The sequence below is a fragment of the Gadus morhua genome, chromosome 3 (genome assembly GCF_902167405.1).
Source record: "Gadus morhua chromosome 3, gadMor3.0, whole genome shotgun sequence".
Classification (NCBI taxonomy): domain Eukaryota; kingdom Metazoa; phylum Chordata; class Actinopteri; order Gadiformes; family Gadidae; genus Gadus; species Gadus morhua.
In genome coordinates this window covers 26,288,504-26,315,851 of record NC_044050.1, presented here as the reverse complement: position 1 = coordinate 26,315,851, position 27,348 = coordinate 26,288,504, and the positions used below count along the sequence as shown (strand labels likewise).

Below are 27,348 nucleotides of genomic sequence, written 5' to 3'. Positions count from 1 at the left end.
CCGGTTTCAACAACACTTGAAGCACTTGAGTACAAGACGGATCGATCAAGGCTTTAGTTTTTAAATACCAGGTAAATGCAAGCTGCCAAAACTGAATAAATTGCTTCTTTAATCAATGAATTAAACTTCACGCCCAAGGCACACAGAACAAGAAATTCACTTCATAGAAAATAAATTGAATCATGTTGTTCTAACAGACCAATGCATATAGAGCGGAAATATTGCAGTCTGCATCTTCCGGCTCGTCAGATAAGACTCAAATCTATTTTTGGACGCAAAAATTTAAAACCCATCATTTTGCATCTGTCCCACCAGGGCAATGTAATACGTGTTTTAAAGAAGAGCCTTTCTCCATGGAGATATTCAAGTTCCTTCAAAAAACCTGCAGCTGCCTTTTCTTTATGCAATATGACTAATTATCTTTGTTGTATACGGGGAATGGGTTAACTTTGCAGTTAACTTTGCAGTGACCACATGTATCTGTGAACATCTTTACTGTAACGAAAGTGATATATCAAGGCATTGTTTCTCTTTCTTCCGACAAACACACTTATTGTAAGTCGCTTTGGTCAAAAGTGTCTGCCAAGTACCCTAAACGTAAATGTGATTGTTATCTTCTATTCGTTCAGGCTAATATCAACAAAAGTATCTCTCAGTGAAACATGCACTAGTGTTTCAGATGGAGGCACCGTCCGGTGTTCTGCAGACGGGAGGGTCTGCAGAGGCTTTCTGAGGACAGGACCAGTAGGCCAGTAGCACAGTCTCATCTCCAGAGCCTGTGGTTCCTGCTTGAGCAACAACAGTGTCTGCCACCAAACGGAGGTCTTATTCAGGTTTTATCAGCTCTGTGCATCTGGCCTGGCACAGAGCAGGAAATTGGAGACAGAGCAGGAACTTGAAGTTTGGCGATTAGGATACTCGATGACTAATAGAGCTTAGCTTACAGGAAATGTCCAAACCCGTAGAACAAGCATAACAGGGGAGCACTCGGATTGACTGGACGGTCTATTGGAGAAAAATGCAAACAAATTCAAGAGAAAAATGCAACAAATTCAACAACATTAACAGTCATCTGTAAAAGAGATCCTTGGGGGGTTTTGAGAATGGCCATCTTTTATTAGTTGATATCGAACTTTTTCAATTGCTATGCTCAGTTCCCTGTTCTTACTTTTGTATTGCTACGGGTTAACGGGAACAAATGAAGGGTTTAGTCAGCCAAGAACACACCACACAATTATAATAGAAAAACAAAGAAATCAGGATCCAACCCTTCAGAATTTGCCACAGAATTTGTTTTTGGCACGTTTCATCGTTTCAGTTTTGGATATTGGCACTGATAAATACAGACCACTGCCAACCGCCCCTCCGCAACAGTCTAGGTGCACCGTACTATTCTGGAAGAGTATTTCTGATCTACATGGCAAAAGAGAGTCCCACTAATACATTATGCATTAAAGAGTTTGCTGCACGCTCGCAACAAATCCTTCAAATTCTCATGACACTAGCTAAACCCTGCAGGCCGTTTCCAGAAGGAAGGCCGGGAAGTGAATTATGAGTAGGAGGGTGAGAGACTATTGAGGAAATAATAATTTGTCTGTTTTTTATCGAACAGAGTATGGTGTATGAGCTCCGAACAAGGTTGTTATTGTAGGGAGAGGAAAGTTGAAGAGCAGGCAGGCAGTTCAGAGAATCATGTGTAGCTTTTTTCCATCCCAAAAAAACATCTGCCTTACACAATGGACTCGCAGAAACAGTGACCTGGTTCGATGGCAACCGTGAACCAACACAGAACCAAGCTCACTGGAAAATACGTACAGCTGAGTATGACATGATCATTAATACGAAGACATCTGGGATTAGGGTAATCAAGAAACAGCTCGGATTGTTTCCATGGGGCTCATTCTGATATTTCTCCTGCATTTTTTTAACCCGAATTGCAGTAGACTGGACTCGAGCATCTCATAGTAGGATGACAACGCCTCAAACGAACCCCAGGCTCACAAACCTTCTGAAACAGCTCAGGAAATTGTCAATCATTCGATTATGCGGCAACCACAGCAATCTCACCGATCCGATGGTGGACATCTGCCACCACTAAGGCGTCAACGCTTACTGGGCAGTGAGGGAATGTAGCTGGGATTGCAAGACTGTCAAGTACATTTAGTTGCTTGTGCTTTAGGCAATGTGGGACAGTGTAAAGAGCAATCAGAAAACAAACGACAGAGTGTCAAACACTTCCCAGTGAGGACGCAAGACACTGGGAGCTGTACCAGTGGCTTGTGTCCTCCCTGGGAGCTGTACCAGTGTCTTGTGTCCTCACTGGGAGCTGTACCAGTGTCTTATGTCCTCACTGGGAGCTGTACCGGTCGAGGCCGTTGTTTGCCCTTAACTGCCAAGGGGCTGTTTCTTGCGATTCAGTGGTTGAAATACTTTCCCCTCAACGTTTGCTGCACGAAAGAAAGGATCAAAACAAACATTTCCAAATGAATAACAGCTGGATTTGGAGGACACAGCTGCAATAAGTTATTAATTTACTTGCTTTAATCAAAAGAAAATCCGTTGAATTATAGCGAGACGTCAACAAAAACATATCCCCCATTTGAATTATGTAACACAAATACTTCTCTTCCGTTTAATTAGGCTCTACAATTTCCCCAAGTCACCTGTTCGACCATTACCAGAGCCAGCTCTGAATGAATAGCCTCTCATTGGGATTCAACCACCAATTTGTACAAAAACGAATCAATACAAAAAAAAAAAAGAACTGAACAAAACACTGAATCAATCCGGTGAAAGATCAGCAATGTGATGACCTGCGGCATGGCGGTCGAGGGAAGGTGTACCGCGTCGGACATAAAGAAGGACCACTTGAGCTCTTCCTGTTTCTATTCAAGGGGCCGCGGTAGAACCGACGTACGGTAAATGGTGCCGCATCGCCAACCCCTCACACAGTGACGAAAAGGGATCTGCCGTTAAGGAGAAGTTATTGCCCGCACTCCCCCAACCCCCCCCCCCCCTCCCCCCTCCCCCCCCCCCCAACCCCGGCCCTCCTTCCAGCTGCCGCATTATTAAATTACTTCCCTGATGGGGGCTGAGCCCGTATCGACCGCCTCTGGCATGAGAGATGGTGTAGGGCCAGGCAGAGCCCCCTGTGTGGGGGGGAAAGGTTGCGTGGAGCAGCCGGGATCGTGATTTGTGATCGCGGTTGTCAGCGTGGATTAACGGCACGCACACACAGGGGGTTAGAGAGAGAGACACACACACACACACATACAGGGGGTTTGAGAGAGAGAGAGAGACGAACACACACAAGGGGATGGAGAGAGACACACACAGGGGGCTGGAGAGAGAGAGAGACAGACACACATACAGGGGGTTTGAGAGAGAGAGAGAGAGAGAGAGAGACGAACACACACAAGGGGATGGAGAGAGACACACACAGGGGGTTAGAGAGAGAGAGAGACAGACACACAGGGGGTTGGAGGGGGGGGAAGAGAGAGAGAGAGAGAGAGAGAGAGAGAGAGAGAGAGAGAGAGAGAGAGAGAGAGAGAGAGAGAGAGAGAGAGAGAGAGAGAGAGAGAGAGAGAGAGAGAGAGAGAGAGAGAGAGAGAGAGAGAGAGAGAGAGACACACACACACACACACACAGGGGGATGAGAGACACACACACACGGGAGAGAGGCTGAGGAGCCGGCACAAAGTATCCATCACGGCGCTCTATATCCGGCGTGGCCATAGAAACGACACTCTGTCACACATCGCTACGGACGCACACGTCACCGGCGCGGCTGCGTGCGTGGCCGTGAGTCACTCACTGCCAGGGCCCGCAGCGCGACGCGTGGAGCACAATGACGCGCTAAACTGCTGCCGCGGAACGGGGGGGGGGGGGGGGGGGGGGGGGGGTGGCGGACGATAGTGAGGTCACGTGCGTTTGTGCGCCACTGCAGCGCGAGGAGAAAGAGGCAGGGGGGGGGGGGGGGGGAGAGAGCGAGAGGCAGGGGGGGAGAGCAAGGCAGGGGGGGGGGAGCGAGGCATGGTGGGGGGAGAGAGGCAGGGTGGGGGGGGAGAGAGGGAGAGGCATGGTGGGGGGGGGGGGAAGAGAGATGGAGGGTGGGGGGCTCTGCTTCGTCTTGCCCTTGCTGCAGGACCAAAACGCGGATGGTGAGGAGACGGGGACGGGGACGGGGGGGGGCTGGTTTGTCCCAGTGATCTGTGAATGAACTCCGCAGCGGGCGTCATCGTCCCCTCGGTGTCCCTGCGTCCCCGCGTCGTGGCGTTGCGGGCTCCTTATCAACGCCCCGTCGAGCAACCTGCCGCGCAATTAGAATGCAACGAGGCGGGCTCTCAATCACTCATCGTCGACGAGGGGGAGCGTCTGCCGAGAGCCCTGCTGCGACGGCGCAGGGAGAACACACACACGCAGGCAGGGCTCATTCACAAAAGGGCCGCCCGGCCTTTTTCTGAATGGGGGTGCCGGAGCGACAGAAGCCGATTGGAGGAATTGGGAGATCTCAAACTCAGCCAGGTTAGCGTCTTGGTGAGTGCTTTGTCCCCCGAATGGGGGACAAAGCACTCACCAAGACGCTAACCTGGCTGAGTTTGAGGGAGGCTGGCTTGGGGATGAGTGCTTGGCCATCCAGAGGCTTACGGAGGGGGGGAGGATTAAAACAACACGTCGGAGCCGAGACTGCGAGGCGACTGAGGCCCGGGGAATTGCACTGCGGCAGCCTTAACCAGACCTGCCCGAAAGTGGGTCAGGACAGAGTGCTTCGTCAACCGGGGCTGGTGACCGATCGAGGCCACTTGAGGCAGGGAACGCCCCTCGTTCTCAGGGTCCGTGGCGGCAGTCATTCAGGAGATGATTGAAGTCGCTTCACTTGAAAATCTTCACACTGAAATTTTTCACATTGTGTTTCGTTTGAATAGAGCAAAACGCTTTGCAAAGTCCTGAATTTAATCTACTCGGCCGAGTCTCCAAAATCCTTTCAGTTTTGCAAAACTAAAAAAACGACCTTGGAGCCTCATTTCCATGAAATGGAAATGCACTTATTCCAATCCTAATATTACCACCCCACCCTCACTTTGGTGCTGAACACCAAAGGTTGCGATATCTGCACAGCAGAGCATGAAAGGGAGGAACAATTTGGCCACCACCACCGCAACGGAATAACAACACTATTTGCTTTCCCATTAGCCTACAAAGACCCCGGTTGTAGCGGGGTCCTGGCAGCTGCGACCGACGGCAGGCCGACGATACACAACGGTGGCCGGGGCGTGTTTGATGATGCTGGCCGGATGCCTTTGTTCATAATACACGCGCACCTGCTGCACTGTTGGCATCGTCTCCCCCGGTCCAAGGACCACTGAGATGGCTTCTTAATAGCCTTAAGAAGCAACAGGCCAGGGAGACCGATGCCAGAGACTCAGCACTCCCCCCCGTGAAGACCCAGAAGGCAGGAACAGAGCTCTTCTTCTGGTGGGGCAGCTCTCACAAGGCCAGAATGCTTCACGAGTAGACGGTTCTCTTTGTGCCATTCGGTGGACAAACAGAGAACATCGGTTATCGTTTGCTTATACTACATGCTTGATGGGTCACTTTGTTTCAGACGACGACAAAAAAAAAAACTTTTAGGTTGCAGTTTTGATCCACCTCTTTGTTCTATGGATTTCTGGATATTAGGTTAATCTTTAGAAGCAGATAAGTCTGCTCTGAACCGTTGGGGTGAGACTGTGTGAAATATAGGTGCTATTAATAATGATAATAATATTAGAGGATTGAATACACCAAGTCGCATTATACACCAGACCAAAATAACTCTATTTTTGTTTACCTTTGCTACTCAACTGTAGTGTTTTAATGAACAAAGAGGCCCAAATCCAGAGAATAAGCTTCACTAGGAGTAACATCGAATAACCGATCACAACTCCCAAAATAAAATTGGATGAGAACAAAAATAGCTGCAAACGGATTTAATGGACGTCAAAACATCAGGCGGTTAAAGGGTTCCAGGAGGGTTACACAACGAGTTTGCAGACTGAGTGTTTCACCCGGGCGGTGTGGGTGCCATGGGGGTTCAAACCTGGGTGCTCGGGGGGGGGGGGGGGGGGGGGGGATCAGACCTGGGTGCTCAGTCCTCCCAGCGGACGGGACAGCCTGATCGCCGGTCTGCAGGCACACACAACGCCAGAGGCGCCCAAACGCTGCCTCGTGTCGTGACGCACACACGGCACACGCACAGGGGAACAGGTTAGGCTGGCCCGCACCCCTGGGTGCGTGTCGGCCGTGTGTGTGTGTGTGTCTGAGCTCAGAGTGTGTGTGTGTGTTCAGAGTGTGTGTGTGTGTGTTCAGAGTGGTTTTGTGTGTGCGCATGCGTTCACAGTATGTGTGTGTGTGTGTGTGTGTGTGTGTTCAGAGTGTGTGTGTGTGTGTTCAGAGTGTTTGTGTGTGTGTGTGCGCGTTCAGAGTGTGTTTGTGCGCGTGTGTGTTTGTGTGTGCGCGTGTGTGTGTGTGTGTTTGTTTGGTTGCAGGGATCGGGCACGGGGGGGGTTTGTCTCTAAAACAAAATGGCAGGCTGCCTAGATGTAGCAGTTTACTAATCCAGGATCAGGCGGTTAGTAAATCCTCTCAGTGTGGAGATCACTGGGCTCCACAGCGGATGTGCTCGAGGATAACTGTGGTCCACGGGCCTGAAATAACACAGAGAGGAGGCCTGCGAAGCCTCTTTGACGTGCAGCTGGCCCTCCCATAGGACCCAAACATCGTGGGCTGTGTGTGTGTGTGTGTGTGTGTGTGTGTGTGTGTGTGTGTGTGTGTGTGTGTGTGTGTGTGTGTGTGTGTGTGTGTGTGTGTGTGTGTGTGTGTGTGTGTGTGTGTGTGTGTGTGTGTGTGTCACGACAGCATCCTGTTATTGAGAAGCAGCAGAAGCCTCTGGGGGTGCCTTTTAATAGTATAATAAAAAGGCATTACAACAACATGTGCAAACTTATGCCTAGTATTCACACATTTTGCCTTGTTGTGTTTTATCAGCGAGCATTGATGACAACATCTACCACAGTTTTCTGTGCATCGAGATCCTATCATCATTGAGAAAATGCTAATTCCCTAACAGTATTACCACATTTCTAAATGAAGGCTTCAACTCAATTGCGTCTTCCATTCTACACAGTTGTCACTGCTCGTTACTTGGTTCTATGAAAAGGTTTCTCTCTATGGTTCTCTCATTGAACCGACAGCAATGTATATAGATATATATTTATTTTGTTTTTCTTCTGAAAAATGTACTTATTGTAAGTTGCTTTGGATAAAAGCCTCTGCTAAATGTTATGCACACGTTAGGGACCAGAAACCCACCGACTCTCTCGGGCCAAAATGCTCAACCGTGCAACACTAACATTCATTCGACTTCCACTCCAGCTCTGTGTTTACAACTTGACAACCAGTTCCAAGGCCCTGAACGCAGCACCTGCCAGGGAGCCAAGAGGCCCAGCGAGGAGAGAAGGTGTGTTTCGGTTCGCCGAGGAATGCCTTTAAAAAAAGAAAAACTAAAGCACAATAACAAAATAATTTAAAACCTCGCTCTTTCTCCCCCTCCCACCCTTGCTTCTGCTCCCTTCTCCAGGAGGATGATTGGAGTAAGCATTTAAGGGGTTACTGCCACCAGGTGTGAGTGTGATTAGCGTCAACATCGATAGTGGGCGTGTCCACCTAGATGTATGATGGATAGATAAGCAACATTTGCTACAGTCTGGGTAGGCTGGTGGACTGATCTATCCAGCATACATCCAGGTGGACACGCCCACTTGTGATGTCACTAAAACACAGGAAAAGGCAGATTTACAAACGCCTTGTAATGGCGAATCATACTCACACCTGGTGGCGTGATATCACCCCTTTAACTTGCCATAGAGACGGTCGAAGAGACACCAAATACATAATCCTCCGAGCGAAAAAGAGGAACTGCTATGTATAGTACAGTGAGAAGTTGAAGTCCAGCATAACGTGTGGATGCCATCCCACCCACACACGCAGGTGTTTGCAACCCAGAGTGCCAACGCTTTTGGTGGAACACACTCTGGAAACATCATTGTTCCGGGGTAGTTTGCGGCAGCTGTAGTGGTGTCGTCTTCCACAAGAGGAATGTTGCTTCATTATTGTTGTTAAGAAAAACAGGAAGATACGCAATTTTTACCAGACAAGGAACTGAGCCTGGGTTATGACACACTTTCCTCTCTTCTCTGCGGTGTCTTCAGAAATAGAGTGGATGCTTCACCCCCTGAGCCTCATCCAGTCCACGTTCTGTGGCCTTAACATGCATATGCAGCCATTTGGCCATGAGTGGTTTATGTACACAGATCTTTCTGGAAAGGGCCACCACCTCGGCAGCAACATTTGTCTGACTGAGGTCCACCTTCAGGTAATTAAACGAGCGAGAGAGCTTATTTTTTTAATAGAGACAAAACAGAAGGAATCCCCCACCGCGCTAGCCTAGAGGTCCCTCTACAACTCTACCCTGTTACTAATGACCCCTCGTCCAGGCTCCATGAGGCGGTGTGTCTCCCGCTTGCTAACCTTCCACTCTTACTCCCGACCCCTCGTCCAGGCTCCATGCACCAGCCGTGTACTCAAAAGGCATCCGTTCCCCACTTCTTAACCCATTCTCTACTAAGAAGATTTAAAAGGGGCCCGTGACTCTTCAGTCATATCGGTGGGGAACAAGCCACGCCCCCAACATTCCAACCAGCCAATGAGAACACACCATGAGTGAATGCAACCCGACTCAACCCCCACCACAGCGGGCAGAGGAGGAGGAGGAGGAGGAGGTAGAGGGGGGCACAGCGGTGGTACACCATTATATTGTTTTAAGGGGAAGATAAATTACATATCGATGGAAAGGACATGCAAATCCACCGACATCACACCCGGTCCAGCCGCCGGTGGGAAACATGAGCCGCGTGCTGAGAGACTGGATGTGAGCACGCAGCAAGACCCAGCCAGGGGCCAGACCCAGGGGCCAGACCCAGGAGCCAGACCCAGGGGCCAGACCCAGGAGCCAGACCCAGGAGCCAGACCCAGGAGCCAGACCCAGGGGTCAGACCCAGGAGGAGCCAGACCCAGGGGCCAGACCCAGGAGCCAGACCCAGGAGCCAGACCCAGGAGGAGCCAGACCCAGGGGCCAGACCCAGGGGCCAGACCCAGGAGCCAGACCCAGGGGCCAGACCCAGGAGCCAGACCCAGGGGCCAGACCCAGGAGCCAGACCCAGGAGCCAGACCCAGGAGCCAGACCCAGGAGCCAGACCCAGGGGCCAGACCCAGGAGCCAGACCCAGGGGCCAGACCCAAGGGCCAGACCCAAGGGCCAGACCCAGGAGGAGCCAGACCCAGGAGCCAGACCCAGGAGCCAGACCCAGGGGCCAGACCCAAGGGCCAGACCCAAGGGCCAGACCCAGGAGGAGCCAGACCCAGGAGCCAGACCCAGGAGCCAGACCCAGGGGCCAGACCCAGGACGAGCCAGACCCAGGAGCACTAAGAGGCTTTGGAAAAACACAGAATTCTCAACAGTGCGAATGGACCGGGACGACGAGAGGAGGCAACCTACATATATATATTATCTGAAAACTACCGGAATTACAGGAAATTTTTCAAAAAAAACGGAGTCTGAGGTGAATAATTGTTTTAGTATATAACACACGTGAACACTCCAAAAAAAACAATAAGATAACACTTTTTGCCGGGGTTTATTTGTTTTTATTATCGTGACGAGACGACCGTCACGCACGTGAAAACAATTCCCGAGTTTGAGATCTCAATCATGGGACATTGCCCAAGAGTTAGCGAACCAATCAAATGGCGACCTGCAAGACGTTTCACGTGTAGCATATACTAAGTATATATATACACACACATTCTGAATGTGAAAGTGCATGGGCATAGTGTGCAGTATGACGCACTCTGAAGGAACTATCGGCTAAGGCCGCGTAAACCAGAGAGCTTAGACTTTGCGTGCATGTACTCCAGATATAGGCTACCAGGTTGGAATGAGAGTACTTGGCTATGGCTGTGTGTAGAACCATAGGGCAATGGGTTATTTTCCCTTCCATCACTTGAGTGGTGCATATAGTAGCCAATGGAGAGAAGCAGGGTTTAGCATAGTGAGTTACCATCAATCAGACTCAGATTAGAGAAAGAGGGCAGAATAGGTGTGAAAGTAATACTACTGAGGAATGGCTTCCTTAAGTCCCCTGCCGTGTTGACCCCAAGGTGCCTAACGAGCAACCACTGAAATAGCCATCTGGGTAAGGGGATCTGGAACACGCCCACCCCGACTGCATAAGTCTGCATCACACACACCGCTGTGTCTCTGTGTGTGTGTGTGTGTGTGTGTGTGTGTGTGTGTGTGTGTGTGTGTGTGTGTGTGTGTGCATGTGTGTGTATGCTTGCGCACGTGTGTGTGTGTGTGTTTGTGCATGCGCCTGCGTGCGTGCGTGTGTGTGTGCTTGCCTTTGTGCCTTTGTGTGCGCCTGGCAGTGTGTGCGCCTGGCAGTGTGTGCGCCTGTGTGTGTGTGTGTATAGGGACACTTACCGCCATCACCAGCTCAAAGGGATACTTGTACACCCTCACAGGGGATTGGTACTTCTGCACCATGGTGGGGACCACAATGGCGCCGACGACCTAAACACAGACGTGGTGCGAGACAAAAACAAACACACACAGGGGGGGGGGGGGGGGGGGGAGCACAGGTTGACTCTGCTGCTGATGCAACCGTAATCATAAGCTTCAGGGACTCAGAGCGAGGTGGTGATCTACAGCTGTGTGGGATTAGGCCCCGGGCATCACCGTAACACAACACGATATGAGAGGCGTTACTTCCATGTCAGAGCCTAGTGCGTAGGGGGGGGGCCGACGAGGGACGTCTGCGGGGATAAGGTGTGCTAGCTACTGTGTAGGTGGGACGCCACAGGGAGCCCTGTTCTGGACGGCTCGGTGGTGCACAGTGTGCGTGTTCAGGCCTGTGAGGTCTGTGTTCTTGACGAGAGGTTGGACGAGTTCAGAGGCTTTTTTCAGGGGATGGACAACGGGACTAAAGGTTGTTGCGCTTATCCATGGCCAGAAATGTGTCGGTTGGATGAATTGATGCAGTATTCTCCCGGAGCATTAGTCAAAGCCGAAACTACTGCAATGGAGTTTCAGAGCCAAAAACTAGGGATTTGGGTGGGCTAAATCCTTCTGAGGTGAAGGGTAATGTGAAACTAAAAAGGGTCAGGCTTATTGCACACGTACAAGGCTGGTGCATTAACTGAATGTTAGGGTCAGTACAGTACTTGGGCAGAACGTCTGCAATGAATCAACTTGTGCACAACTTGGGTAAATGGTTGTTAACAAGGTTGGTTCCAGTGCGCACTTGAACCTATTTGATGAGATAGTATGAATTAGACATCATGAATCATAACTACATGGTGACGGTGTGACGGTGGAAAAAAGCTTTGCCGGCGCAGGTTATGTGGGCTGGGGTTTGAATGCGGAGTTTGGCCCTGGATAATGGTATCATGTAGCCTACCACTGTGCTCTGAATAGCGTGCTCCCCATGGCGTGTGTTTATCAACTCCTTCCATCGCCAGTGATCAGCAGATGTGCTGTGTGAGGGACATGTCTTGGAAGGAAGCCGGTGAGCCAAGGTTACAAAAAATATTAAAAGGGATCAGTGCAATGGGACGAGAACTAAGTTGTGGGAGACGCGGACAGACAGACAATTTACACTATTCTCTTTCTACTACCAGTGTCTAGCTATTACAATTTTACCGTCATGTTTCAAGGTCTGTGAGAGACTTGAGGGACAGAGAGCACAGAAGTAGAAGAGTGTGGCACCGTTAAAGAAAGAAACGCGTATTGAAACAGAGGGGTAGACAGACTCGTATTTGCTGGTTTCTGCTCATTCATAAATACAACAACAATGGCAAGTTGTTTACAATATAGACAGCCGAAAGAAAAAAACATTACGATTGTTTCCAATGCCACACATGAACACGTTGGACATACGCACGGGATTAACCATCCAATGCACTGTACTGCTTCAATGTAACGTGAATACCAAATAAACTGCATTAACAGCTGCACTTACCAGTAGGCGATAGAGACGCAATTAGAGAATCGGTTCTTGAGATTAGTCTTCTGTGTATCTTTTGCAGAGCCAATCCAGGCTAACTCTTGCCATTCCCTGCGTTATGCCGAAGAGCTACCACTTGGCCGGGGCGGTAAGCAGACAGCTTTGTAGTGTGAGCCACAGCCATTACGCAAGGGTGGTTAAAGCCATGGAGCCGTGCGCCTTTCTGAGCGCAACAGCAGTGGGCAGAAAAATCGAGAATTTCTCAGATGACTCGAGCGTTTCGGAGATATGTGTGTCACCAGAGCCTTGTGATTTCTCACACATCTCTCTTCAACTGACACATCTCCTCCTTCGATCGGTCGTTCGGTAGTGGCGCCCCTCTGGCTCCTCCCACTAGAGCGCCCGGTTGCGATGGGTTCATTAAAAATAAACCGGCTGCCCGGCCATCCATGTTCAATAATTGTGAACTAAAACTAAATAAATGATAACATTACAAATATATACATATATTTATAAAAAAAGACGCCGTTATGATAAACGGAGGACAATTTGAGCATCGTGCCAGATTTATGAAATACATGCGCATATATGCGCATCTTTTTGATGCCATGATGCCATTTCGTCATAATGTAGGATTTGAAGGCTAACGAGCATGCATGGCTGGTTAATGTTTGAGTTGAATGAGGCTGATTGTATGTACCTCAAAATTCTTAAGAATTAAAAATGTCTAATTATAGAGGTACGTCAGGGTAATCCTATGCATTAATTATCACCGAATAGCCCAAAGACCATCTCGGTGCTGCTCAAAAGACTAAAGGAATAATGGAATACTGACTTAACAATATAAACAAAATTATTGTGGGAAAAAACAAGCAGGAGCGAGCAGCTTGAGCTACGGACAAGCCTGGAGTGTAAATAAGTGCATGACTCCACCTACTGGAAGATTTATAAATTGCAATATTTGTTCGAATTCAACTTTGAAAAAATAGAAGAAAGAAATAGAAGGACATAATCAAAACGATAATGCATTATTGTATCACCTAATCTTCTATATTCAATTGGGTGACCTGCATCCCCTATTTATACAAACTTCATGAGATGGTGCTGAAGGAGGTGGTGATATGATATGAATGCAAACGACCAACGTTGGATAAACCGTTGGTCATTTGAAATGTATCTGAGATGCAATATACTCTAGTCTCTGTGTCGCCTAAAGTTCTCCGCAAATAATTGCTAGTCGCCAGTAAACACCTGCTTTGTATTACACCAAGTGTAAATATTTATATTTATATAAATATAATATTGTAACAAGCATCCCTTTTAGAATGGCTTTCATAGTTTACAACATTATATCATATTGTTGTTATCTATCATCCTTATTATGTTTAATAGTTCACCCTAACCTTTTTTTTTATAATCTTCACCAGGTTAAAGATGTGTCATAAGGGAAAACATATCCAGGAAGTGGTTTCAGAAACATTACCTCCACAGGAAGTCAACCCAACAGCCGATGCAGCCTACACCTTTCACATACAGTGATATTATCACGGCCTTGGGTTACTACATTTAAGTCGAGAGCTGAACAACAGCACATTAACAGTATTGTCCTTTGCGCCTAAGAATGACACTATGGGACACTCTCAACGGTAGTTAAAGTATGATTGAGAACGAGTCACAATGATTAAACCTGAATAAATCTGAAACCTGAATAGATAATTGATAATAATAACTGTTGAGGTGATACACGCACACACACACACACGCACCGCACATGCTAAAACACACACACACGCACACATGCACAAACACACGCACAGCCCCTGAGGTGTAGGACACACACACAAACACACACAGGCAAACGCACATGCACATACACACACACGCACACTATGGAAAATGCACGCACACGCACACACACACACACACACACACACACACACACACACACACACACACACACACACACACACACACACACACACACACAGCTGTACTGTATAGTGGTGGCCACAAACAGCTAACCTGAGGATTTCATCCGAGACGAGTTCAGTTTTAATAATTGGAACATTATATTAACATGATATTTCCACCCCGATTACCTCTGCAACATCTACGCAGGGTCAGTGTGTGAAACAGCAACCAGCCAAAGAGTGGCAGACGAGGCCGCAGCCAAGCAGCCGACCGCAAGTGCAGCAGCCTCTTGCTTCTGAGCCGTCTGCAAATGACACAACACAGGAAGCCAACGCTGATCTCCCCAAAAAGGAACCTGCGAGGCTGCGACCTATAACCAACGGAGCGCAGCGCAAACAGACATCCGCCTCACACAACAGGTGGAGCTCTACTCATAGAGGAGAGCGAACGTTGTCGATTAAAGAAGCTGTTTGACTGAAGCCTGAGATCCTTTCATTCAAAGTCAGAAAGAAGAGGCCCCCCCGTCCGACATGGGGAACGACGAGAACGACTCTCAGCTGGCGGCGGGGGAGGAGGACGCGTCAAAGGAGGCGAAGCAGACGTCGTCGGTGGAGAGGGAGCCCGCCTCGGAGGTCCCCGCCGACAACAACGACCCGATAAAGATCTACAACTGGCACACCAGCACCAAGGGGGCGCCGGGGGACGGCAAGGGGGACGGCAAGGGGGACGGAGGTGCGGCCGCGGCGGCGGCTTCCCCGATGGAGAAGCCTCCGAAGAGCTCCACCACCAAGTTGGGTCGGATTCGGAACTGGGGCAAGGCCCTGAGCGACGACCTGGGCGAAAGGGCTTTCTCTCACTCTTCTCCCGTGAAGAGCAAGAGCACCGGGGCCAAGCTGGAGAAGGCGTCCGGGGGGGCCCAGAAGCATCCCTTCAGGAGGGCCGCGTCGGAGCCCGCGGGGTCGCTGTTCCGGACGCACGGCGGGGCCTCCGGCTCCGGCTCCGGCCACGCGACTCAGTCCACAGCGGCGGCCGAAGCCCCAGGGGCCTCTCCCGTGGACGGGGCCCAGAGGGCCAGCGGGGGGGCCCTCTTTATGAAGTGCCTGAAGACGGTGTCTCAGAAGCTCAAGAGGCCGAGGCTGCAGAGTCGGCACAGCACCTCAACCCTGCTGCGTGGTAATGTGTTTTTGAAAGTCCCATATAATCTGTTCATCAGGTATATTTTTTATTTGTACATTTATGTCCTTAAAGACGATTAATGTTGACACGTGTCCGTATGACCTTGTATATATTAGTGGTGCACTTAATTCAAGTACAGAATGATGCGTAGTTCGACTATTTACTAGAGTGCATAGTTTCATACAGCAAAACAAGGAACTCTTGTGGCGTCTTCGGGTATTGCAGTTATATAGGATTCTAACGCTTTGGCTGACGTCATACACCCAAAGCATCATGCTGTTTTGAAATAAGATAACTATTTTATGAATATGAAATAAAATTGAAATCAAAGCAAAGCTTCTTTGAAATAACAAGAACAATGTTTAATAATTAAAAAAGTGCAGGACGGGAATATATCCTATAATTGCTTTAAACGTATGTAACAATACAAGAATGAAAAAAGCAATAATATAAATTATACATTATTTTTTGAAAATGTACAAAGGGCCAAACAGGACTTGAACAGTTTATTATGGTGTGTAATTGCATAACAGGAAATGGAAGATAGACTCAAAGCCACAGTTTTTGTAGTAGTGGAAGTCTGGAAGATAATGATTAGTGCCATTACGCAGTAATTAGGATAGTAAATAGAAAACGATGCAGCGTGTGTGTATTTAACACGCTAGTCATGTTAGACAAACTACTATTCCTTTAAAGAAATATAACATAACAACATAATCACAAACTCAACTAAATGAATGTCGTTTTCACAGGTATTGGAATTACTTTAAAAAAAAAAGAAGCAAGTTTTTTGTTATGCGTGTACGCCATTTCATCTGTGTTTGTATTGTGCGTGCACTTCCAGATGCGGGCAAGAATGCGAGCGCGTCAGCTGAGCTACCCAGAAAACAGTGGGCCCCCCCCCTCGAGGTACCCCTGTGGGACATTAGCAACTGTATCCTGGAAGACGGACAGATACTCATCTCTCCGGATGATGAGGTACTTCCATCAACCAAACAAACACACTCAACTCTGCCTGTCCCTCCCTTAGAAGCCTGTTTAAGTCATCAAAAACAATCGGCAATTAAGCAGATCTGCATTGCCTTCAACTAAATATATTTGATATTGTAAAAAATAAAAAATAAAAAATGTTGTGTTGTGTGTGTGTGTGTGTGTGTGTGTGTGTGTCTTATTCAGCCTACGATGTGGACCCGTAATAGAGTCAGCAGCTCGACGTCCTTACTCAGCATGCAGAACTTTGGTGAGATAAATACAGGTCAGCACACACACACACACACACACACACACACACACACACACACACACACACACACACACACACACACACACACACACACACACACACACACACACACACACACACACACACACACACACACACACCAAGATTATTCAGCATTGTGAAAACAATTGATTTATTTATTGTGTACTGTGTGAACCCGGGTTATTCGTATGAGGAGGCAACTGTTCAGTGTTACACTTCTTAGCAGTAGTGTAGCGGGTAGAAAGTCACTGATAGGGCGCGGGAAGTAACAGACGTTTATGCACGCGCGTGGCGGTCAAATTGCTTCCTCACAAATGATAACATCACATCTGGGTGTTCCACTTCTGCACCAATCAGGGGATGTGAAATGTAAAGTATACGTGCTTCATTCACTGTCAACGGGCATTTGGATCAGAGAAAGGGGATGTGATCAGTCCAGTCGTTTTTTTCGTTCGTTTTTACTTTCATTATTGTAAAGGCGATGAGGTCAGCAGAGTAGGACCATGACGAAGGAACTACCTCAGAATTGGAAGTGACCCAAGTTCACAGTTTTTCAAGCTTCTGGATTAAATGATGGTGTTCAGACGATGGATAGTGTGTGGCGGGGCGTTGGGTAAGAAGGAGGAGAAAGAAGGACCACTTGTTCAAAATACAAGAAATTAAATTTGAAAATAAGAGGGTAACGCAATGAAGTACACCATTCTTCTTGAATAAATGGTTACGTTACAATTGTTACGTTGCTTAATGATACAACTCTTATGTAATTCAGGAAAAAAGATTTGCTCTTTGCTGTTTCTATTAAGTAAATACATGATAGGTTCAAATGGTTCATAATTTGATATAATTAATGCTGTGTAAATGTTAAGTAATGTTAAGTAATTGTACAATGTCGAGTTGAGCAAGGGAAGGGTGTAAACCACATCCTGCATGATTTTAATTCTGATACTGGTCTGATTACTAAGAGCTCAGTGACTCTAGGTTCTCTGCTAGTCAAAGACGTGTCCAGGATTTGTCAGCGTTTCCCCTGTAACCCTGACAAATTCTGGACCTTAAGACTAAATAATTAAGTTGTGCATCCTTGTTAAGATTGAAAGGAACAGTAGAGAGTATAGGTTATCTATTTCCCATTACCATATTGAAAAGAGCACCCTTGTTGATATGGAATTGCATGAAAATATTTTTCCAAAAGTTCTTTATTAATTCAGACTACTTTGTTAAAGGGGTTCTGATGTCTTTGTTAAATGATGAAAGATTGCATCATTTCTAATCTCCGCAGAATGCAGTCCGGACCCGGTGGGTCAAGGAGGCGGTGCTCGGTTCAAGACCCAGGACGGCGGAGTGAGGGTGAGTCAAAATGGGGGTCAACGAGGGCGCTAGTTCGATCCCCGTCTCCTCCTATCTGAGTGTCGAGGTGTCCCTGAGCGAGACGCCTCCCCCCTGACTGCCCCCGGCGAGCTGGCTGTCGCCTTGTGTGACTGACTCACTCATTTGTGTGTAAACCGTTGTGTACATTTGTAGTTTTGGACATGAATGAAAGGACTCCGTTCAATTCTATGTATTCAAATCCAATAGAGTGCGCCCCGCCAACTTCTTTGGATAAAAGCGTCTGCTAAATGCCCTTAATGCAACGTCCATGTTGCGTTTCCTTTAAATATTTCACAATGCAAAAAAAAAAAATAGATGTTTCCAAATACATTTCAATTATTTCATCCATTCCGTTCTCCTTTGTCTTTTCAGGCACTGATCAAACGCCGTCTTGAGGGCCGGGCAAAGAGGAACAGCACCACCCAAATAAACGCCATCGGACTGAGCAGCAGGTGGGTGTTTTATTCTACGTAAACTTCCGTTGTTGTTCAGCGATTGTGTATCTCCAGGGAAGCTGTGACCCCCCCGGGTTTTCTGCCTGCTCTCACCGTCTCCGTCTCAACATGGTGTTTTACAGGCTCTACGGCTCGCGGGAGTCCGTGTCCATTCCGGTCAGCGTAGCGGGGACCTTTGACCTTAGCACGGACGCCAGCACGGTCATCAGACCCGTGCACAGCTCCATCCTCGGGGAGAAGTACTGCTTCGAGGTAGACACCGCTAGACACTCATGAACGTCACTTGTCGTTCGGATTGAAGCTTCTCATCACCAATCTGGGTCGGTTTAGCTCAGGAGGCGGAGCGGGTTCGCTTGTAACCGGAAGGTTGCTAGTTCGATCCCCGGCTCCCCGAGTGTCGAGGTGTCCCTGAGCAAGGCACCTTACCCTAACTGCTCCTGACGTGCTGGCTGTTGCCCTGCATTGTCGACGCCGCCGTCGGTGTGTGAATGTCTGTTTGAATCGTTGTAAGTCGCTTTGAATAAAAAGCGTCTACAAAACGCCGTGAATGTGATGCTGCGGTAACTGACCTGTCTTTCAACGTGAAACCCTGCCAGGTGATTAACCCGGAGAACAGCCACTGCTTCGGCTGTACCTCCGCGGCCGAACGGGACCGCTGGATCGAGGATCTGAGGCGCGCTGCCCAGCCCAATAAGGTCAATACGCCATCCACACCATCCACACCAGGGGTGCCCAACCAGTCGATCGCGGTCTACCAGTAGCCCGCCGACAGATCCCAAGTCGACCGCGAGGGGTGAAGAAGAAAAAAAAAATTTGCGCGGGACATATACGCGCGGTAGCCCATGCGCTGTCAACAGCAGTTGAAAGCCGTCAACAGTAGTTACGCACTCCTAAACATTGGCATGGCTGAGGGGAAACGAGCTAAGACCTACCATTTTCACCCTGAGTGGGAGGAAGATTATTGATTATTGTTGAGAAGGTGCCGTGCGCAGACGGAATGAACCCCCCCCCCCCCCCCCCCCCAGCTTGAAGGTAGGTTTGTAATGCTGACACTAGGCTGGTAGATCTCAGGAGGTTGGCTACTTGAAAAGTAGATCTTGGGTCAAAAAAGGTTGGGCACCCCTGCTCTACACCATCTACACCATCTACACCATCCACACCCTCCACAGGAACACTCTCTGCAGGCTGTTAGCATTACATTACCTGTCGGCATTATTCCTCTCAACTTATACCCAAACACATATCTCAATGAACTTCTGTAAGAAACATAATATAAAGACGTACATAAAAATATGGGATAGGGCTTGTACATGTCAATATCACATCGCAATGACCATCGCCATTTTGGGACCATAGGAGCATTGGAGTGGTCGTTATTATATTGTAGTTAAAAAAAAGGCAATTATTTGTCATTATGGGAGAACATTGTGGTGTTTGAAAGCGCCAAAGCATTTTCAATAGCTCGGTTACATTACATTGAAGACGCTTTGGGATTTGACAGTACTTCAACTCTCTTGAGTGCTCTCAAAATGGCGGAGATCCTGTGATGCCTTCTGATCTACCAGCCCTAGTGGATGTCTCATCCTCAGTGTACGAATGTCTTCCCAATCCACAGGACAACATTGAGCGCAGCGAGAACTCCCTGAGCCTCTGGGTGAACGAAGCCAAGGACCTGGCCCCCAAACGCCGGTACTTCTGGGAGCTCCACCTGGACGGCACCCTGTTCGCCAGAACCAGCAGCCGAGCCGTCGACAAGTGCGCCGAGCGCTCCAGCCTGGCCGGGGACGTCAATGGGGCGTCCGGGGGCCAAGGGGGTGGCAGCAGCAGCAGCCAAGCCGGGGGCTTCCAGCTGTTCTGGGGGGAGTTATTCGAACTGGACAACCTGCCCGCGGTCTCCGAGGTGACTCTGTACCTCTTCCGCGACGAGGACCCCAAGAAGAGACGCCTGTCCCGGGACGACTCCAGCCTCCACCCTCTGGGCAGCGTGGCCATACCCCTGGCCGAGATCCTGGGGAGGGCGCATCAGGAGAAGTGGCATGCCATCGTCCCGTACAAGGCAGCAGGCTCGGGCAGCAGCAAGGAACTACTGGGGCCCCAGGCTTCCCTGCGCATCAAGGCCCGGTTTCAGAATCTGAAGGTGCTGCCGATGGAGAGGTACAAGGAGTTTGCCGAGTTTGTGACCGTGGACTACGTGGAGATGTGTCAGAGCCTGGAGCCGCTGCTGAGCGTGAAGGAGAAGGAGGAGCTGGCCGGGGCGTTGGTCCACGTGCTGCAGAGCATCGGCAAAGCCAAGGTGACTCCGTTTATGAAGCCTAAAGATCTAGAACACGTAGCCCTGACATTATCGTTGATGAATTTTGTGTGATGTTCAATTGGTTATGCATAGTACTATACTGGACTATAGCTATTTTTTTTCCAAATATATAGGTGTTTTTAGTACACTGATCATAAAAAATGTAAAAAATCTATTACTGTATGTCATACTTAGACACAAAAAACTTTCTCTTACAGTGGGGGTCGTTTCATACCGTTTATATGTTCTTTACTTCAGGAGTTCCTGATTGATTTGGGTAGTGCGGAAGTTGAGCGTCTTGGGGAGAAGGAGGCACTGATCTTCAGAGAGAACACCCTGGCCACCAAAGCCATTGATGAGTACATGAAGCTGGTGGGCCAGAAGTACCTCATCGACACCCTTGGTAAGAATGTTAGGAAGCCAACATCTCAGCCGGGTTTTAAACTAAAAATACAAAAGCGACGGATCGATCACTTTGTTTGATAATCCCTCTCTGATAACAGTGTGCTTTTTAAAATACATACCTCCCGTCACCTAAGGTCACTTCATCATCGGACTATACGCCTCAGTGGAGAACTGTGAGGTGGATCCTCTGAAATGCCACTCGGCTGACCTGGCCATCAACCAAAGACACCTGACGGAGACCTGTGAGGAGGCAGTGAAGAAGATCACCGAGATGCACGGGTAAGATAACGTACAGCGTATGGGAACGTTGAACAGGATACATTTATTTTATTAAAAATGTGACACCTAAACCGCTGAGATATTCTTGAGCAAGTCACCCATTTCCCCCTAACGTACTGGTTGTCTTCTTGCTAGGTTGACATTGCCGTGTGTGTGTGCGTGTGTCTCAGTGTTTGTGTGTGTGTGTCTCATTGTGTGTGTGTTTGAGTGTGTGTGTCTCAGTCTGTCCATCTGTCTATCTGTCTGTCTGTCTGTCTCGCTGTCTGTCTGTCTGCGTTTGTGTGTGTATGTGTGATTTTGAATGTGTGTGAGTGAGTGCGTTTAAAAATTGACACAAATCTCATTGAACCCTGAACCCTAAAACACCACCTTCCCTTGTACAGATCATTTCCTGAGGAGTTGAACAAGGTCTTCTCCAGCTGGGTGACCCAGTGTGAGGACCAAGGACGACCAGAGATTGGCCATCGCCTCATCTCCGCCTCTCTCTTCCTACGCTTTCTATGTCCCGCCATCCTCAGTCCTTCCCTGTTCGGGCTGACACAGCCCTACCCTGAGCCACTCACCCTGCGCACCCTCACTCTGACTGCAAAGGTCATGCAGAACCTGGCCAACTTCAGACTGTGAGGAGCTGCTCATCCACACACAAAACCTTCACATTTACATTAAGGACATTCAGCAGACGCTTCTATCCAAAGCGAAAGTACATTTGCCAGAAGAAAGACTAAACAATATATAGCTGTCGGTGCAATAAGGATGTTCATAGAAACAAGTGCCAAGCACTTACAATTGTTAGGTTAACCCTTTCCCTGTATACAACAAAGATAGCTGGGGTAAGATGCTACACACACACTTGTGTGTGCTACACACACACAAGTACTATCTTTAAGTCCAAGGACGTACAACATACAATAAGTGCGTACATTAATTGCCAGGATGTACAACATACAATAAGTGTGTAATAGGGGTGTGGTGGGGGTTAGGGTGGAGGCTGTCCAGAGTCTAGGTGAACTCTGAACAAGTGGGTCTTGAAAGACCTTTGATGTTCACGTACTTTACAGACTAGGAAAGGTCAATAAGGGTTCCTCGATCGAGCTGAGCACTGACTAACACCAATGTTTCATACCCAGGTTTGGAGAGAAAGAGGAGTACATGCTCTTCATGAATGACTTCCTGCAGCAGCACTGGGAGGCCATGAGAGGCTTCCTTCAAGCCGTGTCGAACCCGGACTCCGACCTTCCGATGGCTTCCTTCGACGGCTACGTCGACCTGCCCTTGCGTCTGGCTGTGCTCCACGGACTGCTGGTAGACATCATCTCCAAGAAACAGCAGGTGGGAGCTCAGCACCATCATGTCGTACAGAACCTGCCCTAGGGATGGTTGGGGAAAATAAGCATCCGCTATTAGCACAAGGATACTTGTATTAGGTAGTAGTCCTCAGTTTGTATGGGTAGAATAAAAGTCTTGCTCCTTCTGGTGACGGACATTTTGAATAACATCCATGATATCTTTCTTCTCTTCTAAGAACACAATAGAGCAACTGCATCCGTTGCCCTCCATTCTGAACAACATCACAGACTCCCTAGGTTCAGGAGGTCCTTGGATTCCTATCAGCAGGTGTGTGTGGGCACCATGGCCGGTCCTCATGGTTCTCTAGCGCAGTGTTTCTTAAATGGGGGCACTCAGACCCCTAGGGGAACTATGGTGGACTGCAGGGGGCAAAAAAGAAAAAAGAAAAGCCAACTATCTTTTTCTTTTTATCTGAAAGCTGGATAAAGACAGTCGAGATAATGGACCCTTAAATGTTTATGTTTACCCTGCCAAATAGAATTATTTGTGTTAATTTTATATATTTTTCTCCCAAAATAGATATGTGCCGGTGAAGGGGCTAAAAGATATCTTAGAGGGGGGGTACAAGTAGAATTTTTTTTAGCACCACTGCTATAGAGCAGCGAGCCAAATGATCCTTTGAGATTTTGACATTGTTACTTTTCATGCCATGAATATATGGTGACAGAGATTTGACTTCTGATTGCAGTCCAGGAAAACACAAGCCAACGTACGTTCCTCCTAAAGACCTCAGCAAATACAGCCCACACCAGTCCTCCCTCCAGCAGCTTCCCATAGAACCCAAAAGCCTGCGAGAAGGGTATGTACACGCGCGTGTTATGTGTTGTCCGTTCTGGCACTTAAATATAGTACTTAGCATTTTGTAGCGTCTAATCCTAGCTATCATTGCTGTATACGGTGTGGCAACCTGCTCCTCGAATGAGCCGGGTTCCACGGATAAATAACGCTTGGCAGTGAGGGTTAAAGCCGATCAAGGCATTTATTGTAGACAGCTTAAATCCTATAATAGAGTCGCGGCCTCTAGGGCCTCCGTGGGCCTCTAGCTGCTCGCAGACCCGAGCGCTTCCTCCTTCCTCGCTCCCCTCCTTGGTCTTCCCAAATGTCAGTCCTTTTATAGTGGCTCCTCGGCTTTCGGCCAGGTGTCCCCCAATCAAGTTGGGGTTCGGTGGGTGCTCTCCGTCGCCGGCTGGTGGGTGACGGTGGTAACGGACATCCAGGACCAACCCTCGGGCTGGTCCGGGCCGAGGTTTACGGGGCGGGATGCCACAACGGGGAATGGGTTAACCTAGCAATTTTTGGTGCTTGGCTCTTGTTTCTATGAACATCCTTACTGTACAAACAGCAATGTATTGTTTCTCTTTCTTCTGACAAATGTACTTATTATTTGATGCTTTAGATAAAAGCGTCTGATAACGGCCCTAAATGTACATTAGGTGTTTATACAAGTGTAAATGTGACTGAGGGGTATGTTTACATCACTGTTTCCGAGAAGGATAGATGAATGTTTGAACGGGCCGGTCTTCAACAGGGGCGTGCACTCCCGGAGGAGCATGAGAGAGAGGAAACCGGTCGCCAGGACCCAGAGTGCTCCACACCGGCGTCCAGGCCACAACAGATATGCCCTGAAGAGACAGACCAGCACGGAGGACCTGCAGGTAGACGGCCCTGAACAGGAGCACGAGCCGGGGGCCGCCCACCCACTGGACATCTCATCCCCGCAGACGGTGAGTGACAAGCAGCTCGTCTACTGCGGTGGTACAGCTCGTCGCTCGGCTGAGCATGCAGGCGGCATGTGGCTCAGGAGGTAGAGGGCAGTGGTGGTTCTACGTCCAGTTACGCCCCGGTCAAGACATCCTCCTAGCGGGGGGGGGGGGGGGGTTGTTCTATCATGACCCTACGGACTTCAGTGGGGGATTCACTCCGTGGCACCTTCTCAAAGAGCATGTGCACCTGCAGCCAGAGGGAGCGCCAATATACCAATTCCCCACACGATGTTATGTACTTCATTGAAAACCGCTTTGCGGCGCGTTTTTATTTTCTGCTCGTTGCGCCCCCCATGTGATTATTTGGCGCCCCCCACAAATATGGCGCCCCGGGCGGCTGCCTGGTTCGCCCGTGCCTAAAACCGCCACTGGTAGAGAGGGTTGGCTGGTTACCGGAAGGTTGCTAGTTCGATCCCCGGCTCCTCCTAGTTGAGTGTCGAGGTGTCCCTGAGCAAGAGACCCAACCTTAACTCCTCCTGACGAGCTGGCTGTCGCCTTGCATGGTTGACACCGCCGTCGGTGTGTGAATGTGTGTATGAACGGGTGAATCTAAGGCAATATTGTGTGAGGTTTGAGTGGCCACTGGTTAGAAAAGCGCTATATGAATACATTTACCATTCGATTTTCCATGTAAATGACAAGATCATGTCCGAGACAACTTGTTCTCTTCTTTCAGGGGGTTAGTCTTAAGCCAACCCCTAAACCAGTTCCTTGGATCAAACAAAATCACAAAAAGGAGCACTGCGAGATACAGAAGAGCGAATACGAACAACTGGACTCATTGGACCGGGTATGTGTTCTTTCTATGACTACGTTCGTTCTAGATTGACATAAACACAGTACCAATAGATTGTACTGTGTGGCTTTGGGATTTTGCAATAGAAGCATGCAGAAGAGCTGTCCGAGCTCCGTCTTGGGGTGGAGCAGGTGACTGAGCGGGAGCTGGAGATGGCCAAGCGTCTGGAGGACTTCATCGCTCAGAGCATGGAGCAGAACGAGATGCTGCAGGCGGAGGTGCACGGGCTGAGGAACACGGTGGAGTCGTGCGAGGAGCAGCTGGCCAGCGCCACCTTCAGGTGAGATCTGATTCCAAAATCATAAATGTTGCTCCCAAGAATTCGTTAAATCAGCATTTTGCATCCTAAGACTTGTGAAATGAATGAATACCAAACACAGATTCACCTGTTTCGTATTAGGCTGGGTATGATCGAGGAGGAGAGGGAGGAGGATGAGAGGAAGCTGAACGTTGCCCTGGCAGCCGCAGAGCGAGTTAATGTCTTGGTAAGCGACAGAAAGGACTTTCAACATTTTCGTTATTGGCCAAAATTGCTAATGCAAATATTCATAAATGAAAGATAAGAGAAAAGTGATTGTGTGTTCTTAGGAGGAGCAGCTGGCAGACATGTTGAAGGGCCTCCACCGGCTCAATAAGGAGGTCTGCACGGAGAACGACGAGCTGCCGCCCAGAGAGTCAAACGTAGACAGTGACTGAACCCAGATAAGGGCTGTGAATGTTAAGTCTAATTGTTCCATTATGTGTGAGGCTAGATGACAATACCCTATTTTCTCTTAAGGTCCCATGACATGCCACCAGGTGTGAGTGCGATTAGCCTTACAAGCAGTGTGTGTCCACCTAGATGTGGGACGGATAGATGAGCAACGTTTGCTACAGTCCACTGGGTAGGCTGGTAGACTGATCTATGCAGCACACATCTAGGTGGACACGCCCACTTGTAATGGCTAATCACACACACACCTGGGTTGGCTTAGCTCAGGAGGTAGAGCAGTTGTCTTGTAACCGATAGGTCGCTAGTGCGATCCCCAGCTCCTCCTAGCTGGGTGTTGATGTGTCCTGCTCCTGACAAGCTGCCGCCTTGCATGGTTGACTCTGCCATCGATGTGTCGGTGTGTCAATGTGTGTATTAACCGATGTAAGTCGCTTTGGATGAAAGCGTCTGCTAAATGCCCTAAATGTAATTTCATGGGACTGTTAGAAGATAAGATTCCTATGCAAGTAGCTAACCCCAGATGGGAAATTTGTGAAGGCTTAGAGCTTTACCTGCCCTTAAATTTAAAGTGACAATAATATAAAATGATCAGCATCATGTCTTTGAATATTTTGTACATGAATGGAAGGCCTCCATTCAACTATATGTATTGAAATCCAATCGAGTATGCAATGCCAACTTCTTTGATGGATAAATAAACTATAAAAAAATAAAATAAAGTGTAAATAAGTGTCAAGCGTATTCATGTTGTATTGTGTCTGTGTGTCTTTCTGTTTGTGTGAGAGAGATATACACCCCTTATAGGTATGTGTGAAAGGGAGTGACACATATTTACAGTGGGCTAACCTGCACAGACAGCTTTTCCATTCTGGACTATACGAGTCACATGATGAGGAAGTGCAACATAGCAACAGAGGATGGGCCGCACCTGTAGAGAGAACAAGAAAGTGGTTGCCTTGACAGCCTTGTCCGTGCAGTTGAAGGTATAAAGATAAAGCTTACCCCTCCTTGGCTTTAACCCTTATCGAATTAATACAACATGAGTTATGGAGCAGACAAAAACTAGTTGGCGGAGACCACCACAACTTTTACAATTACATTTAGGGCATTTAGCAGACGCTTTTATCTAAAGCGACTTACAATAAGTCGCTCACTCGCGACTTATCAGCGAGCTCTACTGCTATAGAGCTCGCTGCTCTATAGCAGTGGTGCTAAAAAAAATTCTACTAGTACCCCCCCTCCAAGATATATTTTACAATAATATATCGCTGTCAGTACAGAAAGGATGTTCATAGAACCAAGTTCAAGTACAACAATCACTAGGCTAACCAATTCCTCGTGTTACAGCAAGTTGCTACACCTGCAGTTGCTACACAGTTAAGTACTATAATACAATACAATACAATACAACACAATGCAATACAGTGTACAATGGTGGCCAGATGGGGGAAGGTGGCTATGCAGAGTCGAGGTGGACTCTGA

General features: G+C 48.4%; 2 protein-coding genes across 8 annotated transcripts in view; one reads left to right on the top strand and one right to left on the bottom strand.

The window, feature by feature from the left end:
- The window catches only part of si:dkey-237i9.1 (SEC14-like protein 1), a 41,470-nt gene extending 28,982 nt beyond the window's left edge, over positions 1-12,488 (bottom strand). Inside the window, exons 1-3 of one of the 3 annotated variants that reach the window (XM_030350943.1) lie at positions 12,116-12,488; positions 11,797-11,822; positions 10,579-10,668 (exon numbers count right to left, since the gene is read on the bottom strand). In XM_030350943.1, the coding sequence (XP_030206803.1) occupies positions 10,579-10,668; positions 11,797-11,802 (96 nt within the window). In that variant the 5' untranslated portion in view covers positions 11,803-11,822; positions 12,116-12,488. The remainder of the gene's footprint in view (positions 1-10,578; positions 10,669-11,796; positions 11,823-12,115) is intronic. The other 2 variants (XM_030350944.1, XM_030350945.1) reach the window with 2 other exon arrangements.
- A 1,861-nt stretch (positions 12,489-14,349) lies between these two features.
- rasal3 (RAS protein activator like 3) lies at positions 14,350-26,602 on the top strand. 5 transcript variants are annotated; one of them, XM_030350937.1, is made up of 19 exons: positions 14,350-15,184; positions 16,032-16,165; positions 16,364-16,442; positions 17,728-17,795; positions 18,189-18,268; positions 18,394-18,523; positions 18,868-18,966; positions 19,887-20,564; positions 20,823-20,967; positions 21,104-21,248; positions 21,632-21,868; positions 22,376-22,577; positions 22,771-22,862; positions 23,284-23,394; positions 24,124-24,319; positions 25,035-25,148; positions 25,244-25,434; positions 25,555-25,639; positions 25,743-26,602. In XM_030350937.1, the coding sequence occupies exons 1-19, from the start codon at positions 14,542-14,544 to the stop codon at positions 25,848-25,850; spliced, it is 3,537 nt and encodes a 1,178-aa protein (XP_030206797.1). In that variant the 5' UTR covers positions 14,350-14,541; the 3' UTR covers positions 25,851-26,602. The 5 variants fall into 5 exon arrangements, with proteins under 5 accessions (XP_030206797.1, XP_030206798.1, XP_030206796.1 ...); XM_030350938.1 differs by having other exon boundaries at positions 14,351-15,184; positions 16,364-16,427; positions 25,241-25,434; XM_030350936.1 differs by having other exon boundaries at positions 14,351-15,184; positions 25,241-25,434.
- The last annotated feature ends 746 nt before the right edge of the window (positions 26,603-27,348 follow it).

Bases quoted from the DNA above. Each gene is read 5' to 3' on its own strand.
- rasal3 (XM_030350936.1), top strand. From the start codon at position 14,542: ATGGGGAACGACGAGAACGACTCTCAGCTGGCGGCGGGGGAGGAGGAC. The intron at 23,395-24,123 runs GTATGTACACGC...GGTCTTCAACAG, and splicing joins CCCAAAAGCCTGCGAGAAGG to GGGCGTGCACTCCCGGAGGA. The intron at 25,435-25,554 runs GTGAGATCTGAT...GTTTCGTATTAG, and splicing joins CTGGCCAGCGCCACCTTCAG to GCTGGGTATGATCGAGGAGG.